We start from the raw sequence: 25250 nt of genomic DNA on the forward strand, positions 1-25250 counted from the left end.
AGAAGCCTGAAGATGATGAATGAGACTTCATCGAAACGTTGCCTAGATACTTCGAATCTTACGCGGAGAAAACCCGAACAAAATATATATATATATATATATATATATATATATATATATATATATATATATATATATATATATATATATATATATGTTTTTTCTTCATCAAGAGGGAATAGACTATGTTATAAAACACTGGTGGAGGAAACACTTAGGAAATAAAAAGTGTGTAGCTGTTGCCCATTACCCCAATACAAAACTGAAGTATGATCTTTTACAAGGAGAGATCATTAGTAGGCTACAAACTAAGCACAGCAGAACATTTTTCTTTAAGTAGGTATGTTTCCAAGCTGCTTGTACTTAGAAATTATGTTTATCTTTATTCATAAAGATCAGTGCCTCAGTAAAGAACATTTAAAGGTGAAATCAAATACTTCTAGAACAGACTATTTAGTTATTTAGAAAATTTATATGGCTGCCCAACACACTTATGGTGACTCACGGAAGAAAAACTCAAAATACAAAACCCAATATTACCCTGACTGATTTCTAGCCTCTGTTATGGGTTTCCATAATTCTTCAGGCAGAAGCACCCTAGATTTTTCAGTATTACAGAAAAAGTCCGATTCTTTTGCCATTTAGTTGCCAATGTCCAGAAATGCTTTAGATTATAAGTACAACTACAGTGGAGCCCAAAATTTCTGTTGTTAAATGAGAGATTTGTTCAATTAATTTGAACCCATTTTATGACTTTTCTTGCCACAGTTGTTAAATGAATCACTGCAGTTGATAAGTTAGTAACCTGGCTGTTAAGTGAATCTGGCTTCCCCGTTGATTTTGTTTGCCAGAACGTCGCAAAAGGTGATGCAATGACCTTGGGACACAGATCTTAAATATAAACCAGTTGCCAAGCATCTGAATTTTGATCTCGTGATCCTGGGAATGTGGCAAAAGTTGTAACTATGAAAAATGATTATTAAGTCACATTTTTTAGTGCTGTGGTAACTTTGAACGGTCACTAAACCGTTGTAAAGTTAAGGACTACCTGTATCCTCCTGGAATGAATATTAGGCTGAACAGGATTTCTGGGCACTAGAAGAAAGAATATGGAAGCAGATGGGCCAATTGCTGGTATGTAAGTGTGGATTTCCAGCTATATCCTTGCCTCTGGATAGTCCACACTTCTTTAAAGAAAGAAGTTCTGAGGTTGTGTTAGTGTTTGGGGATAAACCCCTGAGCTGAGTGCACAGCAGCAGTCAAGCCAGGCAGCCAAATGAGAGAGAGGCTGGGCCCAGGAGTATACACACACTTGAGACAAGTACACTGTTTGTGGTTTAAATAGGTATTTAATTCATACAGAGATTAAGAATAGTCATTCAGTCCATATGTCAGTATCCAGTTTATCCATACAGTTATCAAGTCCATCAACAGTTAATACAATGTCCTTATCTGCTTGTAATCTTCTCTCTATGATACCTTTCTCACCAAGACAATGCTGAATCCTCAGCTCACTAGGCAAACAGTCCTTGTGTTCAGGTGAAATGGTATCTGGCACAGTAGCCTCCAAAGTAAGCAGATAGACCTTCACAGTAGGCAGCAGACCAGGAACAGTAACCAGGTGCATCCAGAAGCCGGACTCATACAGTTGCATCCAGAAGCCGGGGCTATTAGTTTCCCCTCCTACCTTTATGGCTGCCTGCAACCGCACCCACAATGACATTGCAGTTTCTTGTGCTTAAAGCTACATAGCACTTAATCCTAGGTTTACATATTTATTCAACCCAAACCAGTTGGAGTATTCATATACCCAACAGGTTGCCTGGATGTAGAAGTTACATAAGTTCTTCCGTGCCTTTTTAATATCTTCTTGTGGTATTATAAAACACAGAAAGAACATGAAAAGAACATGGGAAATCAATGATTTGATAATGACATAAAAGAAAGAACAAAGAGTGATGAATCCAGAAGGAAAAGCTTATAAACAAGTTGTTACATAACATTCTTTTCCAATTTGTATGTCTCCGTTGCTTTCTCAGTAACTGTATCTTATGCCATTCAATATAATTGTAGAAGTTAAGGTTATAAAATGGGGAACCATAGATTGTCATGTTGATATTGGCAGTGAGAAAATCTAATTATCTTTCCAGTCATTTTTCAATTTGGTTTGTTTTTTCTTACAACAATTTAATAAGCCGACCTTCAGAGCTGTGCCACAAATACAGATAATGCTTTGTTTTTGCCTTTTTTGGTGATTATTCTTAGTCATTTAATATGTTTAATACTCCAGAAAATAAACCCATAAGTGAAACTACAGCTTCAGTTTGGCAATGGGATTTGCTATTTATAGGATCTTCCTGTGATCAAGCATAATTTGAGGTTCTTGCTTGCTTAGAAAACAGTTCAGATCAACCTCTTCTCTAAAAAAAATGGAAATAAACTAAGGGAAATGGCAGGAAAAAATCAGAACTGGGAACATGTAAGGTAACCATGAGCAGTGTGCTCTAGCCATTGTGTTGGATGGATTTGGGATACAATTCTGAGAATTTGGGATATTGTAGTCCCAGCCCACATACGATAGAAAAAGCTGACTGACTAAATATATAATGTTGTTTCCTAAATTATACAGAACAAAAGAGCTAACTTTTCTTCCCTCTCTCAAAAAATCTTTCTCTTGAATCTTCTTACTCATTCCCTAAACTTATCTGTATTTAAAACTTTCAGAAAGAAAAAAATTCAATCCTGAAGGACAGTAAAAATAATGGCTGCTCTTTAGTAGTTGTTGGGATGTTTCCATTCCAGACAGGGTAATTTTTATATATTCCATAAAATTGGAAAAGACATAATTCAAGTCCTCTTCTCCTCCACACATAAGGGCCAGTAAACAAAGAACTGTTTTAGGGTAGGGGTGTTCAATCTTGGGAACTTTAAGGCTTATGGACTTTAACTCCCATGCTGGCTGGGGACTTCTGGGAGTTGAAGTCCACAGGTCTTAAAGTTGCCAAGGTTGGACATCACTATTTTAGATTTAATTTGTGCCACATCACATATTATTTTTCTAGCTTTTTTAAAAAGATTGGAATTGGTTTCTATGGTTCTTTGGATAAGGTTGTCATCACAGAATCCAGGATTGCCAGTGAACACCAAGATTTGGGCATCCGATGGACTCTCTACCCATTTGAGATTTTATCTTTATACATTAATAAACATTCAGAAGTTGCTATAGTGCTAAAGTAAACTGACGGTCTCATTTTCATTTCTAATAATATTTCCGGCTTATGTAAACTGAAAAATAGAAGTTATGGGCAATTGCAGACCAGTGTTGTGTTTGGAATTGTGCCCATTTATCTGGAAACAAGGTAAAGTAGAGATAGCATGGAGTGTTTTATGGGTTCGTATGTTAAAAGAGGCCTCGGGTACATTTTGGTAAACCAGTGGTTGATAGCTATTAGGTTATGTACCAGCCCTTTTCCAAACCAGCAGCCATTGCACAATAGCTTCCATCAGTAAGGAAAAAAGGAAAGGAAAAAAGGAAAGGAAAGAGAAAAAGAAAAAAAGAGAAAAATAAACTAAAGAAAGAACAAGATAAGCAAGAAAAAAGTAAAAGAAAAATGGAAAGAGGCAAATTTATAATTGTACTTATAAATTTACCACTTTCTCTAAAGTTGGATCATGAATGATTTTTATAATCTATCCTATTTTAATCTTCAAAACGATAAATCATATTTTTTCTGTTTCACACAAAAAGTTCTAACATCTTCACTAACCATTCCTTCATTGTAGGTATTGCCAAATCTTTCCATCTTTGTGCATGCAATAATCTTGCTTACATTCTCATACATAAAAACAAAATTTCATGACTTTCACCATGTTTCAAACTTAAATTCTTGTTTCAAACATAAATTCAAAGTGCCTTTATACATATAATCTAGACCATTTCTCTGATGTCATATGCTAATAGTACATACTTTTCTAAAATTTCTTTTTAAGGTTGTAACATAATGTAAATTTCAGGTCTTTCAGTGACTTATTTCCCCATTGTTCCATCTGTACATTATAACCAACATTTTTAGCCCACTGAATCGTACATTCTTTCAACTGTTCTTCTGTTTCAAAATTCAATACAAGTGAATACATTTTTGCAATTACCTCTTCATAATTTGTTCAAAGGTTTATTTCAAGGTCAATCTTAATGTTTAATGCCATAAACTCTTTTGCCTACCTTAAATCTTTCAGATAACTATAAATAAGAAACATACAGTTCATATTTGTCATAGTAAACACCTAAAATATTTAACATTTTCTCATCCGAAAACCCATCTTATTCACCATTTCTATTCGATTCTCTATTTTCATATTTGTTATCATTTTCATGTTCTGTTTGTAAGTTTTAAAACTTGCTAATGTACCAGAGCTTTTAGTTTTCCATTAGTGTTTCAACTCCCTTTAAAGATCTTCCAAAACCAACATCTAGTCATCTGCAAAATCCCCTAACTTCTATGTTCTTTTTTTAATTTTTACTCCCACAATCCTCTCATTTTCTGCTACATCTTTATTCAATATTTCAAGGTCAAAAATAAAAAAGAGAAGAGACAGTGGGCATCCCACTCTTGTTCCCTTTTGTATTTCCCAAGGCTTTGTTAGATCTCCATTAATAACTATTTGTGCTTTCTGTGAAATATCTTTTATAAAGTTCTCTCTCTAAATTCGTATCTTCCAAAACTTGGAGCAAAAAGACCTGTTCAAATTCTCAAAAGCCTTCTCCATGTCTAAGAAAATCAATGTGACTTGCTTTCATTATGTTCCTCCAAGTATTCTGAAATGTCCAATACATTTTTAGCATTGTCCTTTAAATGCCTTTTAGATAAAAGGCCACCTTGCTCCTCACAAATAAATTCTTGCAAAATTATTTTCAGTCTAGAATCATTGTAGTCATTACAGTATTGAATAATGATATCAGCATACAGAGTCTTGTTAAAGACAGATCTCATCCCTCTCTAGATACCAATGCTACATTACCCTCTTTCCAGCTTTGTAGCATTTTTCCTCTCTGTAAAATAGAATTAATCATATTTTTAACGTTGTAAAAGTTCATCCTCAAAACATCTATAATAAAAACCTGGGAACCTAGCTGTTCCAGACGTAGTTCTTGTTTTAATCTTTTTTATAGCTTCACAAATTTTACATTGTTACAGATCCATTCATAATATATTTCTGTTCCTCTGCAATCTTTGGTCAATTATGTTTCTTTAGATACACATCTATTTTCTCCAGAGAAATGTTTTGTCTTTCATAAAAATTGGAGTGACTTTGATGAAATGCTTTTTTAACAGCCACATTATCCATTACTGCAACATTTCTCTCTTGTAGTTTCAATATAAATTTCTTTTCCACAATTTATGTGCCAATCATTTCCTTGATTGCTTTGCAAGCTCAAAAGTTTTTTGTTTGTTTCACATAGTGATAAAGGAACATTTAAAATGTAGAGTGTAATAAGTGTGTAAAGAAGTGTTACACAGGCTTTAAGGAAGAATCTCCCTATGTCTTTTCTCTGAACAGAATAAAGCTATTCATACAATCTCACACCTTAGTGCATTCATTTTTGGCTTAAACAATGCTGGGTACAGATCCAGTCTTGGATTGGGACAATAGTAGTTCATTTTTATTTCTATTTCTCTTACTGTCAACATAGGTAGCTGTCATGATAAAATCTTAATTTGCTGAGAAATACTTCAAACCATTTTATAGTGGAATGTAATCTGGATTTCCAGGATTTGCATTCCAGAGAGCAAAGGGATAGCAATGATTAGATAGTTTGGCCAGGAGAGAGTTAAGAAGGATTCTCCCTAGCAATTCTCCCTGAGGTTTTACCTGTAGAGATGCAAATAGTTACTATAGTTTGGTAAGATAGATCTCAGATATCAAGAACCAGGACAGACACATGGAATTACATCTGAGTAATTTCCTTTGCAGTTCCTCACCAATGGATACAAATCAAGGAACTACCAAAGAGAAAACCACACTCCTATTAACAATAGCAAGGCAAACTAATACATAACAGGGAGTAAATTTCATACTCACTAGCAATTATAATCAAGCAAACAACCAAACTTGGCAACAAGGACTTCACAGTTCAATTGTAAATGTAAGGCGTAGTCATACAGTTACTTTTTTATAGCTTCATAAAATGAGGACAACTTGCACATTTATGTTAGACTTTCCTGTTTCCTAGAGTGAGAAAGAAATATTTAATTAACCCTTGTCTTAGTTAGTGATATTTCACTTAATCTGTGAAGTTTGTGTAAATGACACTGTAATAATCTTTTATAGAAAGAAGCTTCTCCATTCTCCAAAAGAACAATTTTTATCTACCCAGATAATTGCTATTTGATGAGTTTCCTGTTTTTTTTTCAATAGGGCAGTTTCCTTCTTCATCAAAGTTTATTTACTGTCCAAAACCAAATACAAGAAAGTGAACAGTAGTTAATTGAATTGATTGACTGATTGATTGATTATGTGCCATAGTAGATAGCTTTCTGTATGAAAACCAACCATCCAATAAATATAGTAAAGGATGCTTTTTTGTTTGCAAGAACAGTCTGAAATAATTAACAGGTAATGATTAGTAGCATGAGAGAGGAACCAGATGGCTACTAATAGCTATAGTTATTGACAGGAAATTTGCAGTTTTCTTAGAGGCTTCTGAAGAATGGTCATGTAAAAGAAGGATAATGACCTTCCAATCACAATGGCAATTAAGCTTGTTAACAATTATAAATATTTTCATCACCATTGGTATATTAACATATGTGAAATAGATTCTACCTCCATATCTAAACAAAAACATAAACATTTAATTAATAAAAACACATTCACATGAAAGAGTTATACATCATACAACATTCATATGAAATATTTATACATTCACAGTTCTTTTTCCTAATAGGTACAAAATAAAATAAATCGCTCCTATGAAAGGCATGCAGAATATTAATTTCATATGTAGGAGCAAACTAAGAAAGGGAACTATAAAAAGTATAGGAAACATTAGTTCTATCCTCAAAATCCGAAATAATTGGGTTTTATTTATTTATTATTTGAGTTTTCAGTTCTGCCTATCAACAACTTTTCAATTGATCACCAAGGCTGATAGATCATTAGTAAGCCATCTATACCTTCCCTTCCCTTCCCTCCCTCCCTTTTTAATTTGAGAACTACAAGGTTACCTGAGGATGGTTTCTCAGATTGTTAATTTTACCATTAATTAATGCAAATAAATTACTCGGGGGATCTGCATGGATAATACCTTTGGTAAACCAATATTAGTATCTCAGTAACAGTGTTTGATTCTGGCTTTGTTAAACTGTGTTTTATTGTATAGGTTGTTTGGAATGTAAATATTTAAACATTTCTGATGATGCTGATGTATAACTCCTCTATGATGATTGCTTTCTATAGTGAAATAGGACTTGCCTCTATTGCCAAAGAAAAATAAATTTACTTTTCCTTTACATAGTTTAAACTGTTTAAACGTATCTGTAGCATTACGGATCATTGTAACTTGAAGACAAAATAATTGAGAAGAAAGGGTAGGGCGCTCCAGCATATTTAATGCATTTTTCTTTTCTGAGAACAAACTCTTTCTTAAAGGAGGAATAATTTTGATTTAGTTCCAAGATTACACCCAAGCCATATTGTACGTTGTGTGAAGTGAGGCATGGAGCTTTATACACAGTGCTTTATGACTTAGTGTTTTACATCCCAGCCACTTTTGCTTGTTTGCCAAACTGTAACTAAAGCAAAATGCACCATAGCACCATATATGAACATAATCTGGGCATAAAACAATACATGTGAATTTTTGCTAATCCTTATCACTCATATCTGGTCTCAAAATCTAGTTGTCCCTTACCAGTGAACACTGGGCTACTTTTCTAAGGAAATACCATGTGGCAATTTTTTTTCATCCAGAGATATTAAGAGTACAATTGAGAATGGTAAAATGTTTATCATAGGGGACCTAGCTGCAGGGAGACTGCCATTAAAGTCTAACGTTCTTTCACCTTCATATAAATTGGGGGAAGGGGGGTGGTTAGAATTGCTTAAGTCCAAACTTTCTTCCCAACTGCGCCCCAAGCTATGAAGTCGCTCTTGATATGTTGGAAGTAATGCATTGTAGTGTCAGTTATCCCCATCAGGATGAGTAAGAATAGTCAACAGTTCCAAGAAGTATCAGTAGAATAAGATCACAGATTAAAAGCCCTTCTATTCTAATTAAGTTTAAGAGCTCTGATGGCGCAGTGGTTAGAATGCGGTACTGCAGGCTATTTCTGCTGATTTCTGCTGTCTGCAGTTTGGCAATTCTCACCAAGCTCAAGGTTGACTCAGCCTTCCATCCAAGGGTGGGATTCAACCGGCATTACTACCGGTTTGGTAATTATGTTTTGCTGCGTGCACATGTATTGCACCATAAGCTGTGCCGCCCGGACAGCTGATAAGTGCTGTGCGCAGGTACACAGCGTTTGAAAAGCCTCTTTTTTCCTGCTTTTTCAACCTCAGCTGTGCTGCGCAAAGCAGCTGAGGTTTTAAAAAAGCAGGAACTAAAGGTCAGGTAACAGCCCAGGTGGGCGGGTGGGCCAAACAGCAGCAGACACAGAACTGGTTCTGTGTCTGCTGCTCTTCAGAGCTACCGGTTCTATAGAGCCGGACAGAACCGGTAGCATCCCACCTCTGCTTCCATCCTTCCGAGGTGGGTAAAATGAGGGCCCAGATTGTTGGGGGCAATATGCTGACTCTGTAAACTGCCTAGAAAGGGCTGTTAAAAGCACTGTGAAGTGGTATCTAAGTCTAAGTGCTATTGCTATTTTGCTACATGAATCTAACCTTCAGGATGTTTAAACAAGTTTCATACTTATTCTAAATTGGTTAAAAAGACTTCCTATAATGAATCATTAAAAGTAGCATGCTGGGAAAATCAGTTGTGTGTTTTATGTATTACACTTCATATACTTAATTGTCTTTCTATACAGATAGTCCTCAACTTACTTCATTTACTGATTGTTCGAAGTTACAACAGCATTGAAAAAAAAAGTGACATGACTATTTTTCACACAGGACCATTGCAGCATCCCCATGGTCATGTGATTTACATTCGGATGCTTGACAGATGGTTCATTTTATGATGGTGTCTCCGAGTTATATGATCCCCTTTTGTGACTTGCTTACAAGCAAGGTCAATGGGGCAGCCAGATTCACTTGACAAGGATGTTACTAAATTAACAACTGCAGTCTTCACTTAACAAATGTAGCAAGAAGAGTCACAGAAATGGAGCAAAACTCACTTAACAAATTGCTCATGTACCAACAGAAATTTTGGGCTCAACTGTGATCATAAGTCAAGGACTACCTGTATTTGATGTTTGTTTATAGTTTTGTAGAAATTCTGTTGCTGATCTTTTAGGAAATAAGTGTGAACTTTTAAGTTTGAGAGGTATTCTATATTCCATTAACTTTTTCAAAGTAAGCATTCTAATTATATTTTCCTCAATTTGTTTCTTCCTGGTAGCTATTGCTTGCACAAGTTAGTTTTAGTATCTCCCTAAAACCATTACTGTTGGATGATGGAATGAGTCATTAAATTGTGCAATGTACATTTTCTGAATGACCAGGAGATAAAACCAGTAATGAGGAAACAGTTTTGGATAACAGCTCCCCTTCCTTTGGACAACCATATAAGTGGAAAAGGAAATGCAGATTTATTCAATTAGCAAATTCATTGGTTCTGAGAAAAATGCTTCAATATTATATATCAAGAAAGGGAAGTATTGCATTTATCTCCAGAAAAGCCTTCACATTTTGTGTCTATTTGCTGTAAATTAGGCCAGGAAAGGTATGACTTTGCATAAAATACTGGCTTTTTAAACCAACAGCTGAACTGAATGATCCATATCTTTCTTAAAAGTGATGCCAGCAAGCTGCAAAGCCTACACCAACCTTTAATATCACGTTTATTTATAATAATGTCTCCTCTCCTATGCAGAGGCACTCTTGCAAAATAAATAAACTGAAATTAAGTGCTTTTTTAGAACTGTGTCTAGATGCCAAGAAAACACCTAAAAGTAGGTTGAGGTGGTAGACAACATTCTGGGAGACTAGAAGTAATGATGAGGAACATCTTCACCCATTACTAAAGGGTTGTTTGAGATCAGCCATGCCTAACATGCCAGCTATTTTGTGCAAATACTGTTAACAAGTTCTGAAAAATTCAAATGAGTTTGTTGGCCAAAAATTTTGGAGATCTTGGATTAAGCTGTGGTGTATTTTGGGGATAGGTTTGCACCTTAAGCTAAGTAATGAAAAACCAAGCCAGTTAAGTTGTGGCCTCAGATTATGCTACCCAATAAAATGGAAAGTGATCCTTTTGTTCTACTTTACGCTCTTTCCAACTGGGGTAGCAGTTTGAGAAAGCCATGATTGCAGGAATACAATATAGTGAACATGATAGTATTACAGATTTATATAACAGTATCACAGTGTGAGACTTTTATCCTTTTCCTATTGACCTATAGTGTGGATGTCATATTTTACTCTACTACTTGAAACTCATTTTATTACCTCACCATCTCAAATATTTTATAGTCACATATATATGTGTGTGTGTGTGTGTTATTCAGCTTTGTTCGGGTATTTTCACACGTCATTATAAATCCATGATTTCAAGACATAAAGGAGAACTTAGCCATTTTAATCTTTAAAACTATAGACAAACTTTTTAACAGCTTTAAATAGATATGGATATTTTATATGATAACAATGAGGCTTCAATTTTGTTCATGTTTTTCTTGGAGGAAATCCCACAGAACTCACTGGAATTTATGTGCAAAATATTGCATTAAAATGCAAGAGGCCATTTTCCAAGATAACCTTTTTATAATCTGACAGTATCACAGACAAAGTAGCAAGGCCACACCTAAGAAAAACTTACATTGCTACCCATATCTGTGGCCCTAACATATCACTAAAAACAATGCTTAGATTTTGCAGCCTAACCTAACTCAAATGTCTCTGTGATTTTAGATTTAGAGCGGAACACTAATATAGTAGATTATATATTGTTAATTATTTTATGTACAGTATATTTATATTTCACATTTGGTAGTTCTTTGCTTCTCTTAGCAATTTTTAGGTTACAAGATAATCCTGTATTTTCCAGTATTGCTCTGAAAAAAATGTTTGGATTGACATTTATTTTCTGTGTTTTTATCACATGCTCTGTTACAGTGTCATTGAAATCAGGAGAACTAGAAGCTTATTATTTTTGAGGAACTATTACTCTGTTGGTGTGAGGAGAGGGAGTAGCCAGACGACATTTTAGGAATAGATGGAATTGTTGTTTTAGTTTCAGGTGAATCACTGATCATTGAATGTCATTTGGCAAACCTCGAACAAAATTTGCATTCAACTTCAAAATGATTGTTTTCTAATGAATTGCTCGAAGATAAGTTACGTCTCTTTTTCTGACTGCAGCATTGAATGGATGAGGATTATGGGAGTATGGAAGGCACTTTAAGCCATCCCATAGAAACACAGGAATCTTAATTAAACCCTCTCCTTGGTCTGATCCATACAGAGAAAGAAGCATTTGTCTGTGCTATTGGTTCTGCTGTTAGATGATATTATTAGGGATTTTTTTTATAATACTTCAGTTCTAATCTTTCTTCCTGTAATTGAAGCCATTATTTCATGTCTGGTACTCTGAGACAAAACACCTCACTTTTCTGTGTGACATCCTTACAGGTATTTGAAGAATGGTCCACTCATTCTTCTCTTCTCAAGGCTAAATATTATTCTTTCTTACATTTCTCTTGGTAGACCCTAGCATCAATTCCACTGATCATCCCCACCTGCACTTTTCTGAACTCGTTCCACTTTCTCTGAACCCTTCTTAAACTCTGCTGCTCAGCATTAGATATGGTACTGAAATAAAGCTGGACATGTTATTTCATGTTTCACTATGGCAAATGGTACAAATTGTATTTGGATGTCTTACAGTAGTAATACTGAATATGTAACTGAGAAATTCAGTGGAAGCAAAAATATTTTATATAATTAATCATGTTAGAAATATGATTGAGAGCAATGTAATCTATGATTCAAAATGAAAAAAAGGCTTCATATCTGAAAGCAAACAGATATGGAACAGGGTGAGAAAAGGTAAGAGGGTGGCTTAAAAATAGTTTTGTTTATTCCGGCTCTCAGAATAAATTTTACAAATTTGCCACTAATATTTCTCAGGATGAATGCAATGGTCATGTCAGCTGAAACTCTGGACACTTTTTATTTGTTTGTCTTAAGCTATGGTAATTGTGTTTAGATTCTCAGCTGACATGATCATTGCATTCATCCTGAGAAATATCAGTGGCAAATTTGTAACATTTATTCTGAGAGCCAGAATATGCTAATGGGATTTGAACAAGGACCGTGTTCCTAATTACAACATTGTGCTCTCCCATTTTTCCCCAACCCACCCACATCCACATCCACGACCAGGTATTATATACTGCAATTATCATTAAATTGATCCCATAACTTAATTTTCATTCATTGCCACCCATCTTATTATTGCCACATCTAGGCATTATTGAGGGGTACAGTATTCCTTGCCCAGAAATGCCTAATATCCTTCCTTCTTTTGATATCTATGTGCCACACCTGTGACTTGGTAATGGAATAATCAGTATATAGTATAATATTTGAATAACACTGAAAGCTCCCGGTTCAGTGAATAGGACATATGCTACACTGGGCACTTAAATCTTGCAGTATAATCTGAGATCCTTCCTATAAACAAAAAGACAGATTTTCTTTCCTGCAACAATACTTCTCCAAACTGCAATTAGTGTATGTGATAGAAAGGTGCCTGGTTTATTAATACCCTCTGGAATGGGTTGCTTTAATACATTTTAAAAGATAAATGGGTTTTAATGTTTTATTGATATTCATTTTATGTTCATACCACTATCTTAAAAGAACCCAAAGGAGTAACCTAAAGGAGCTTAAAAACAGCATTCCAGTACAACAGTTAAACCTCCAGTATCAAACAGCACCATAAAGTACTTATCATTCAACAAGAGGCATCAACTAAAGGAGTATTATGGTCCTAAAGAATTCCATGATTGGAACACTTTTTGCTGCATGACCTTATTCCAGGGGTGTCAAACTCACATCGTCACAGCATCGTCATATGATGCTATTGGGACTTTTCCCCCCTTCGCTAAAACAGGCATGGTATGGCCAGCACATGAGGCATCTGGCCCACGGGCTGAGAGTTTGACAGCCCTGTCTTATTCTAAGTCAGCATAGTATAAGTTCCTTCAGCAGATAGGAACTGCAGCAGGTCTTCTCCAGCACCATAGCTTGATGCTAAGACAGATGTTTTTCCTCCTTCTTGGATTCTATATCATATTTTAGAGCTGTCTACAGTAGTAGCAGCATCTTGATTTAAGCCCAGGAGTCGATAGACAGACTAGTAGTTTCAGGATCAGTGTCTCTTGATTCCATCATGCTGTCTTGATAATCTATCAGCTGCTGTTTCTGGTTATCTTCAGGCTACTTATAGACTAGAGCATTGCAGTCAACCTGTTGTGATACATGATTATTTAAATAAATTTATTCCTGTTTAGGAAAGGCAATAGCTAGTCGAGTAGCTGAAACTGGATTTAGTCGCTCTATACTATTCAAGCCTATTAAAATATTATTAAATGTCAATTAGTTTTAGTATATCAAGGGAGACGGCCTAAACTTGGGAATATAACCTTATCCAGAATAAGCTTCATTAATTTGAATCCATTTAATGATTCAGATTATTGGTCCTCATCCAGCACATTTTTGTGATTGGCCCTCCAATTGCAGACATTACTTTTGAATTTGTTTTTATATCATGCATCATATTTATCTGCATTTTATAAACCGAACATTCTTATGTAATTGCAAGACAAAATGGAAAGGGAATTCAGCTGGCAGACAGCAGCAATAACTCTAATTTGGGTGATAGAATGCATGTTAATTAGACTTACTGTCTGCCAATAAATATTGTCTGCTGTGATATTTTAAAACATTATTTATCAGTCTACTTCAGACTGATGCAATATATTTAGATATCCCTTTGGGTAATTCTGTATTAAATAATTGTCTCCAAAAGCTGGTTAATGGTTGCATAATTAGATTACTTTGGCTAAGTATAATGTTTTTCTTTTAAATGGGAAATATCTAAAAATAAAAACATAGAAATCTAAATACTGTACAGAAGCAAAATAAGTGAGTTTATTTGTAGCATTTAGCCAATTATGATGCATTCAGTAAAATATGGTTAAATAATCTATAAATTAACAGAATATGTAAATTCTGTTAGTTGTGCTGGGTATATGTGTTTTTAAAAGCCTTTTACTTATAAAAGTTATTATGACAATAGGTATTTAAAAATACTATACACAAATATCTTCACAGAGAGTAGCAATAACCAGGCTTATGTCCCAGGATGAGACACATTAACTACTATTTTAGCTAGTAGTATTTCAGTGCTTGCTTTGTTTTTGATATTTTCAAATTTTTTCTTCCAACAAGGTCTCATCCAGATTTTTCCCAGGGACAATTTCTGCATGCCTATTTTCACTTCTCTAGCGTCTATAGTCCTCTAGTGTGTCTTCATCTTGAACCCATTTGATGGTGAGATCTGAAGACATACTAAAAGCAGTATTTGGCTGAGTCCTTATTGCACAGGTTTATAGAACGGTAAAATTACCAAATGGTTGGTCAATCATACTGCTTATCTGTCTACACAACATCATTGGAAAGAAATGGTTTGGTGTTTGGGATTAATGTCTGAAGTAGGTAGGATATTTCTACCATTTTATAGCTTTTTGCTGCAGGCTAAGTCATCTTCAAGAACTTGTGAAGTTAGAAATTGATCCTGAATTCCTCCAAACACATGTGGCAAACTCCCTTGAGAGTGAACAAGTACTGCTTTGGCTGCAAGTAGTCTCTGATTTGAAAGTTGTGAGGACTTCAAGATTGATGTGTGCTCTTTGAGGTAGACAATGTCAGGAATGAGACTGCCACAAGGACTACTGGAACTCCACTTTATTTTGTAGACTATACTAACAGAATCTTGAAAGCCTGCTAGTCTTTTCTTCAGAATCAAGGCAGGGCAATTTTCAATCTCTTCCTTATACTGAGTTCTTTCCCAGGGCTGAAATATTATTTACTGTTTGTTTTATCTGTAAATGGCTTTTAACATTCCTTCACTATCTCTGCCCCCTCTCTACACCCTTTCTACGCCCGTATCCCTATCTATTTTCAGCTGCGAGACCTCAAGTCTGTAAAGAACCCCCCCCTTTTTTTGTGAGGGCTATCATTTATCTGTAATTTTTATTACCAGAGATTCCCCCTTAGTACTTCATGTGTTCAAGCACATGAAGATAGAATAACATAGCCATGATCCTCATCAAGACATTTATGGGTTTTTTTATTTGGAGTTTAAAAGGAAGAATGAGAACTGTGGTTGGTCAGCTGATGGTGTTAGATAGATAGATAGATAGATAGATAGATAGATAGATAGATAGATAGATAGATAGATAGATAGATATAGATGTGTGTGTGTGTGTGTGTGTGTATAGAGAGAGGGAGGGAGGGAGGGAGAGGGAGAGGGAGATCAAGAATAGGAAATGTATTACTGCCAGTTTCATTGCTGGAAAAAGATCCTCTTGCCATAGAGGATAGTATCTGAAGGTTTATAGGTATTGTCATAAGTAGTGTCCATAGTTTGAGCATGTCTTTGCATTCTTGGCTAATCTGCCAGTAAAACTGCACCAACAAAATAAACACCCCAGCATAACGCTTTGTCATAGTTATTGAGCAAATGCTCCTTATAGATCTGATCCAGGTCCTTCTCATGTATGATCTTCCAAGCCAGGCATTGTGTATTGTATATTTGCCTGTCCCTTTGTTACTCTAGACTTGGTGTTTATTTTAAAATCCAAGTCAAGGAATCTGATGTTTCCTTGACAAGGGATTCAGTGTGTACTTTCCAATTACATTCCAGTCTTTTTGGCCTTGCTAATCCTAAACAGAATCTTTTTGTAGAGAAACTACTCTGCTATTATATTCAGTTATGTTAGGTCATGGTGTGCTTTACTTGGATTTTCTCCAACACAGAAAATGTTTATGGATAGAAGAACAGGGTACAGCAAACTATAACAAAATTTCTGCTAAGGTTCTTGTAATTGTAATCATCATAATAATAATAATGTTAGGTAATAAGACAGTGATCCTATTAGGTAATAGTACAGTGATCATGAAAGGTAATAAAGATTTTGATACTTACAAAGAGAAAAATAGTTAGCTCTAATAACATTAACTTTCACTATATTTTATATCAACAAAGGAATATATGGTAACAATAGAATTCAATTTACTATATTCCTTCTTTATCTTTGGCAATGGCTTTTTAAAAGGAATTATTTTAAGTGCATTGTTAAAAGAATTGAAAGAATTTAATTTTAAATGCATTATTCTGATACGTATACAGTGAATTCCACAGATATTATAATTGTACTTATAACTGCTATGAGGAAGCCTGGAAGTCTACTTTTTTTCTTTTCTATTTTTCTTTTTGTATGCACTTTTACTTTCTCATTCTTTTTTACCACCTTTATATTAATTTGTATCATTTTTACCTTTGTTTTAAATTTTTTTTAAATATATACAAAGAAGAATAAGTATTTGATGATGCATCAGACTAAGTTTGTGATGTAACCTAATGGTACAACGCAGTTTAATTTACAGTCATTTCCCCCCATTAAAGTTGTAGGAAATACATGCACATTACATTTGAGCTTGTTCTCTAGCATAATTAGGAACTATTTGGAAAAAGAAACTTCTTATGGTAGCTAAAAATTCTGGTAGACTGCAAGAAGTAACATCCTCATGTTTATTTATATTTAAGATATCATTTCCTGTTTCCTGTGTGCATGTCCATTTCTCTGTACTCTACATGATTGTATTTATTATTTCAATTTGTATAGCTTCTCATCTCAAACACATGTCAGAGTGCCTCACAAACAATTAACATTGTGTATCCTTTTTGCAGATACCGCCTAATTCTCCCACAGCTTCCCCTCCCCCCCCCCCTGTATGGTTAGATATGTTATGGTTGCACAGCAACCAAAGATGCTGCTGCATACAATTCATATTCTTCACTCATACCCTAGGGCACTATGTGATCTCAGTACATTAATAAAGATGTCAGAAGTATATTTTGATATTGAGTAAACGCAATATCAAATTGTTCAGTTGCTTCCCTCCAAAAGAAAGAAAGGGAAATTGGAATTTAATTGCTTTGGAAAGAAAGATGTTTTTCTCAACTCCACCCAAAGTGTACTTACTAGGTTATTTGAAATATTGTGCATTTATTTATTTTCTATGCCAGACTTCCTTGCAAGGTGTACAATATAAATAACAGTCTTTATATCCTCACAGCAATCTCATTAAAATGCCTTCTGACCCATTATATTTCTTGATGGAGAATGTTCTTTATACCACATCTTTCAGATTGATCCCCTAGTCCAGAATAATACATATATTTCTGTATTTCATAGCTAAATGTATATGAAGCGGATTTTGCACTTAAAATCAGCTGCGACACCAATAGAAAATGTTGCAAATCTTTCTTTTGTTTGGTTAAATGTGGGTCTCTTTGCTGTAGAAACTGCCCACATACCTATGAACGGGCTGGAGTTCATCAACTTCCAGAGCATGAGTAAACAACCTACAATAGGTAATGTTAAACTACAGGATTCAGTATCTCTCTACACTAGCCTAACAAGCTTGAACTACCTGGCATTTTATTTTATTAATTGATTATTCTCTTTTTATTACTTTTATTGTGACTGAGCAAATACAAACATACTTTTCAAATAGACAGCTATTTGAAATTACAATTGCCAAAACATTTTAGGGGAGATATTTATGTGAGTGAGATTCGAACAGCTTGACACAATGGTCAGATATGGAAAATTCCATTCTATACCCTACAATGGGCGTCTGCATTTGTGGAGCGGAAGAGGTAGAAGACCTGGCTCACATCCTATTTGATTGTTGCCTGTATAAGAGGGTGACAGACAAGTTACCTTGGTCTATATGCCAAATGAATGACCCATTGGGATCCCCATATCAAAACATCTTAGCTTATGTATAGCCAGAATCTGAAAATAACATTTAACACAACACAGAACTTAAGCAAAATGGTTCGGTTCAGATTGGCATATGTGGGACTGATTGAGGTAGATTGTAGGGGTGATAGTGAAATATAATTTCATCATATTTTATTTATCTATATATTAAATCATTGTATTTTATTCCAATTTCATTTTAAATAATATTTTATTCCAGTTTTATTTTAAATTGTATTTTATTCCAATTCAATTTTAAATTGTTTTTATCAGATTTTAACAAGTCCAGTGCAGTGGGCCAGAGGTAGAACTCTCGCCTAACAACCAGGAGGTTGTGAGTTCGATCCTAGGTAGAGGCTAATATTTGGAATAGACTCTCCTGCTGGAGCAGAGGGTTGGACTAGATGACCTCCAAGGTCCCTTCCAACTCTGTTATTCTATGTTCTCTAAAGTCCAGATTTTAATAATAATTTGTGTCTGGAATTCTGCAGTTTGATATGGCCCAAGGGCTAATTAATAAAGTAAAGTGTGTAGTTTTATTGTTTTATATATGAGGTTTTTTTTATTCCTGTAAGCCACCTTGAGTCACCATGTGCAAATAGGTGGCAATATAAATTTCAATAAATAAATTAAATAAATAATATTAAGCAACATTTAGGGAGCCACAGATTTTTCCATGTTATAGAACCTTTTCCTTCCTCTGGAACAGGAAGCAAATAATGTTGTTGGCATTTCAGGTAACTGGATTCCTTTCATCCTTGATCATGATTATGTTATTGCCTAGCAGCTCTTCGCCCTTCCTGTTTTTATTATAATTCATGATTAGTGTATGGTTTGTTCTACCCTTCCAACCTGGCATTCCCTCAGTGGGTTCAGCTGCAGTTCCCAAAGTTGTCAAACTGTTTGTTGGCTGGGGAATCTGGAGAGTTGCGTCATCTGATGCATCTGGGAGGCCTTGCAATGTGTTCTGATTGAAAATGTATACTGTATGGCTATCCTGCTTGTTAGGTGTAGGCCAGTGGTGGTATGCTACTGGTTTGGCTCAGTTCAGCCGAACCAGTAGTTTAAAAAAAGCCAACAATCAGCTGAGAGGAGGAAAAACAATCCTCCAATCAGCTGAGAGGAAAATGAAGAGAAAAGCACAGGATTGGCCCTTCCACCTGCCCCTGCGCTTTTCTCTTCTTTATCCTCTCAGCTGATTGGTGCTGCAGGTCTCAGCTGGTGTGGGGAAAGTTGCATGCCGATGTTAAGCAAAGCACACCCATCAAGCCATGCCCACCGAACCGGTAGTAAAACAATTTGAATCCCACCACTGGTGTAGGCCAAAGGAGTATTAATCAAAGTCATATCCTCTTCCCAAAATATGTATCAAACAAACACATGTGATCTTTTTTTTAATGACTTGTGTATTTTGATTTATCTTTTTAAAAAGTGTTGAAGTTTTGAAGTAGATTATCTGCTAAAAACATTTGTCACCTTCCCCTGCTTTTTTAATTATAGTATCAGTTAATTTTTATTTATGTCAAACTAAGATCTCAAGGTTTTGTTTTGTTTTTTCATTACATTTCTGGAAATTAGAGAAATCCTTGCTGGCAGTACATTTAGCATTTCTTTTCTCAGTACTTAAAGGTAATTGAATTTTCATTTGTTCCAAATTCTATTACTGGCTCGTAATCATCCCTTCACAATTTATTTTTGTCCTTCATTTGGCCAAAGTTCCTCTTAAATTAATTTCAGTGTAAGTTAAAGTATCTGGTAAATTCAGTCTGATGCACAAATAAATGCTTTCCCTACAGTATAATACTTACAAAATATAGAACCAAAAGTATACCCCAGATTTAAGGAATATTGGTCAAAAGTTTTCTCAGTAGCCTTTGATGTTGCATTTTGTGAAACTTTTATCAGTTGTTGAGAAAGTTAATAATGATTTGCCCAGTGGTTAATACACCACTGGATTTGCTTCACAAATTTTATGTCTCTGTGGATAATAATGGAGTGGAAGCAACCACTTAATGAGACCTACCTCTGAGCAACGGGTCAGAAGATAGGACAAGTTTTTGTCAATTATTATTAGAAAAGGAGATAAGTTAAAATTCACCAAAAAGAGCCTATTTTGAATGGAGCTCAACCTGTTTCCTTGGCAATATGACAAAAGTTGTCTGTCCCCCCACCCCACATCTTCTTATCCACAGTATTTTTTGACTTCCCTGTCTAACTTACAGCTCAGGTAAACCTAATGAATTGTGTGCAAAGGCTAATTAGGTCCAGCCTTGCTTAACTATTGGAAATCAACCAAGACACACTGACTCTTATAGGCATTGCTTTTTACACAGTCATCTTCTTCACCATTGCAACGTGTGGAATCACAGATTTACGCTGGATCAGTGCATTCTGAAGAACAGCTTTGCTGTACAGGTAGTCCTCAACTTACAACAGTTCATTTAGTGACCATTTGAAGTGATGACAGTACTGAAAAAAGTGATTTGGGACAATTTTTCACACTTATGACATTACAGCATCCTCATGGTCATCTAATTTATATTTGGCTGCTTGACCACTGACTCACATTTATGATAGTTGCAGTGTCCCGGAGTCATGTGATCCCCAAAGTCAATGGAGAAACCAGATTCACTTAACAACTGTATTACTAATTTAAGAACTGCAGTGATTCCCTTAACAAATGTGGCAAGGAAAGTTGTAAAATGGGGCAAAATTCACTTAACAAATTTCTCACTTAGCAACATAAATGTTGGGCTCAATTGTGGTTGTAAGTTGAGGGCAACCTGTATTCAGTTAAGAAGATATAATGCTGAATTGCAGAAATTGATTCCTGATTTTATTCTCCAATTTGTAGTATATGTAATCCCTATGCATTTTTCTGACAGAACTAGTCAATTATTAAGATAAAATATACTTATAATATTTTCTTTTTGAATGAGTTTAGTAAGTTCAATATAGGATATAACAGTTACATGGGTGAATTAAATATATAGAACATTCAGGTATTTTTCCTCAAGTCACTTTTTTGCATTTTTAGTGAAGTATTTCATTTGGATTGTTTTCAATTTTCTCTGTCCCAAATGACGATTTTTCTTTGCCTTTTGGATCAGAGAGTTTGGGGCAGTTGCTTTATGACCTCGTTAGCTGTTGTAGAAATTGGCGCATGAAGGTTATCGGTTGAATTATTAAATTCAAACAATTGGGCTTTGTTCAGCTAAGATTTGCTAAGATTATATGACATTGATCACCAAAATTCATTATAGTTGGCATCTAAACTAACAATAAGCGCTTCGGTTTTTGATTGCTAACAAGAAGAGGCTTCAAACTCCTGATATTATTTTACAAATTCCCATAAAGTTTCATTGTCTTGATTCCACAGAAAAAAGATTCTGCAAGCATTTCATATCAGTACTTTATTTATCGTCCTTCTGCATCAGAGTATCTAATAATAATGACAGAGATTTTATTGTGCTGTAGTTTTCCCCATAATATTAAGAGAAAATGATGCCTACTTTTTAAAGTTATATTTACAACTATGGTCAAGATGACATGCTCTGTGCATTGTAAAGTCAGGCCGATGTACCTTTTATTGTTATTGAAAATACGATAGCTGTTCTTGTTGCAGTGAAGCTGTCAACACCATTAATACGATTCTGATGACTTTTGTAGCCTTGATAGCTACAAGTTACTTAATTATGAACTGTTTGTTTCTATTTTGCACGTACGCTTTTCATTTTTGTTTAAAATGGTCAAAAGTTGCAGTAAAAATAACCAGCAATTGAAAGCTTTATTAGGATGCTGATTTGATTTTCATCATTTCATCATGTGCCAGCAATAAATGCTATATTCTCCCGTGAGTGTCTTGCTCCACAAATTTAACACATAAATTTGATTTGTGCTGTTGGGGGAGCAGGGGGAAAAATAACTCTTGAGTACATACTATATACTATATTGTACATGCTATATTGTAGGGCAGGGATATGAAATCCTTGCTCTCGGGTGAGGCTTCCTGGAGGTCTTTTTTTTTAAACGTTGCACAGTATTTCAATTTATTTTATATTAAATCCTCTAAATTTTGTGTAGCCTTGAATATACAATAAGAGAAATATAAGCCTTGTATGTGTCTTATTCTTTTTGGAAAAAGGAAACGAATAAGTCCTGTGTTTTTAACTCTGAAGCACAGATTTCATTATTAAATTTTGGCTTCATTTATTACTTAAGGGTTCTTACAATGCATATTTAAAGTGTATTGTAGCAAGTGATTTTGGGTGCTTAAAATAAAATAATGGACGATCTGAGTTTAGAAAGTATCTAAAGCATAAGTAAAATTATCCTCAAGAATTTTGAGGAGTTGGTGGTTGCAGGAAAAGATAGCAAGTTTTCAAAAGGGTATTTTGCCTCTCTCATAATTGCACATCGCTGTCCCTGTATCTCTCTTTCAAAAGCAATTTGACATTAAAAGGTAAAAAGAGAGAACAGTGCGCTGAGATAACATTAATTTCCTTTCCCTACCTTTACAAGTCTGAAATAGTTTTCATTATTTGGCAAAGTCGTGTTTGTATATTAGTGCTTCATCTCCCAGGAGTTCAGAGCTTCTTTGCTTATGCTTTTAATCGAAAACATAATTTTCTGAAGGTCGTGAGTGTTATTTTAAGGTAATGTGTTATGTCTATATTAATTTTCAGCAGACGAAAGCGAAGAAGTATTTATTGAAAGAAGTCCTTTTGATATTTTTAATTTAATGTTCCCAATTGCAGTTCACTTCCTAACTTTCTCGCAACCCAATAAATAAAAGAAAGGAGGCAGAGCAGGGTTTTTAGAATGTTTTCTAATTCCTTAAAATAGCCTTGGGTCAAATGACTAGGAAGGAAGTGGGAAGAACTTGCTGCCCTATTCTGTCTCATAGTAATGCTTTGGGGAATTTTTTTTGGGAAGGTTTTTCTCTCCTATCCTTTACCTGATCCAGCTAATTTTCCAATTCAAACTTTCTCTTGTTGGCCTTGACTACCAGGCCAAATTAGATCCCATTCTCTCTCTCTCTTTTTTTTTTTAGTGGGGGGAGGGGGGGAGTTATCCTGCTGATGGACAGACAGATGGACCGCAAGAGCCTTGAATGCTTTTGCATAATATGTTTCCAACATTCCATTGAGTTGGATAGCATAACAAGATAAGGACAGAATGCTCAACATGGTTTCAAGATGTTTCCCTCCCAGTCTTTTAATAATAGCACCACTCTGAGTCCCATTCCGTTGTGCTTTTGAAGGTTATCCTGTGAGTGGATAAAAAGCCAGAGGCCTGAAATCCTTTGCAAAATTTGTTTCTAAACCATTAAATTGAAAATATTAAAAAGGGGATGTAAATTCTACAGGGAAAGTATAGCCTTTTAGAACTTGAAATGAAGGCTGCTTTGTTTATTCAAATGAAAATTACGTTGTCTAGCAATACTTTTCAGCAATTTGTCAAGGCTAAACTGTTTTGTCTTTCTTTTTGTTGGGGTTTTTTCCCCCTCTCCACATTGCAGCTTTTAATGAGATCACCACTTCATATATTTTCCTTTAGCTGCCTCTGGCTTTTGACGCTCTTCATATTTTCTGATTGGTAGCCCTAGGGTTTACTTAAAAATCTCTCTGATTAATAGTATTAAATAGCATTTTGAATGTTTTCGTTTTTGTTCCTGAATGTTTGTCATTTTCAGCTAGAGATCTTAATGAATGTCACAATGGCTTAATTCTCAGTTCCATCACTTAAAATCAAACTGTTGATTAAAATGAGGACTTCTAAATATTTCTGAATAAATATTTACTAAAATCAATGTTATGAATATTTTCTTTGTTATCAGCCAGGCTTCTACCACCAGTGTGAATTTTTAAAAATGTTATTTTATTCCTATAACAAAACCACATAGATAATTATCATGTGCATAGCACATCTAAGAAGGAGAACATGGGTACTTTTACAAAATTAAAAGGATTGGTAGTTTGGTTGGTACTGATTTGGAACTATGCCCATTGATCTGGAAAACAGATAAAGTAAATTAGCTTTCCAATAAATGAATGCTTTGTTCTTATCACACTCTCCATAGAGCCTTTTGTGAGCATACCTATTATACAATCTCAAAATTTCAAATGGTGGTTACTGACAGTTAAGATACCCTACAGGCAAAATTCAGTTTCTTGGCAAGCTTTTTCTGGATTTTCATTTAAATGGAGGGTTTTCACTAGGATTTACTATAAAGAACAAGTGGCAGTACTGTATGCACAATCCCAATTAACCTTTTGTTGTTGTTCCTTATGAGAGTTAAACATGGCAACAGTTTATTTCATTTGCTTTTTTTTAATTATTCAGGGTGGTCCACAGAATGGCAAAACCATATGAATTTAACTGGCAGAAGCCAGTGCCTTCCTTTCTACAGGATGGAGCTACTTTTGACAGATACGAAGAGGTAAGAAGCTTATACAGTATCTGGAAATATAGCTGGAAGCTGCATTCTGAGGGCAAATAATAGAAACCTGTTCCTGGTCATTATTACTTCAGAGAGGAATATCAAACACCATCTTTTTGTGAAAGTAGATGCTATGCAAGATAGGGTCAAAAAAAGAGGACTCATTTTCAGTTAAACCTAACTTAAGCATCCTGGTGGCCATGATAGAGAGACGAAAAAGAACCAAATTAGAGCTGTTCTCTTCCTCCAGAATCCTACTTGCTAGGAAGAATTATAACTAATACTAATCCATATTATATCTCTCTATATAAAGATTTTGAATGATTGTTCTTCTTCAGCAAGCAGTTTTGGAAATGATAATAAACATTCCCATTCAGCTTGGTGAACGTACATCATGGGTGGGATTCAAATTTTTTAACAACTGGTGCTGTGGGCGTGGCTTAGTTGGTGGGCATGACTTGGTGGTGATGTTATTGGCTGGGTGTGGCCAACTCAACATCACTCACATCATGGCATGCATCTCCTCACCTGGCCTCTTGTGACTGTGGGGATGCTGCAACAGTCATAAGTGTGAAAAATGG

The 25250-nt window shown here is 35.1% G+C and overlaps 1 protein-coding gene across 12 annotated transcripts in view; it reads left to right on the forward strand.

Annotated features, from left to right (window-relative positions):
- Positions 1–25250, forward strand: part of PLCB4 (phospholipase C beta 4) — a 178961-nt gene that overhangs the window by 79271 nt on the left and 74440 nt on the right. For all 12 annotated transcript variants that reach the window (XM_087918978.1, XM_087919038.1, XM_087919025.1 and 9 more), the window contains one exon: positions 24573–24669. In XM_087918978.1, the coding sequence (XP_087775104.1) occupies positions 24586–24669 (84 nt within the window). In that variant the 5' untranslated portion in view covers positions 24573–24585. The remainder of the gene's footprint in view (positions 1–24572; positions 24670–25250) is intronic.

Source organism: Pseudonaja textilis, chromosome 1, assembly GCF_049901715.1.
Source record: "Pseudonaja textilis isolate UNSWEBS1 chromosome 1, rPseTex1.2, whole genome shotgun sequence".
NCBI lineage: Eukaryota > Metazoa > Chordata > Lepidosauria > Squamata > Elapidae > Pseudonaja > Pseudonaja textilis.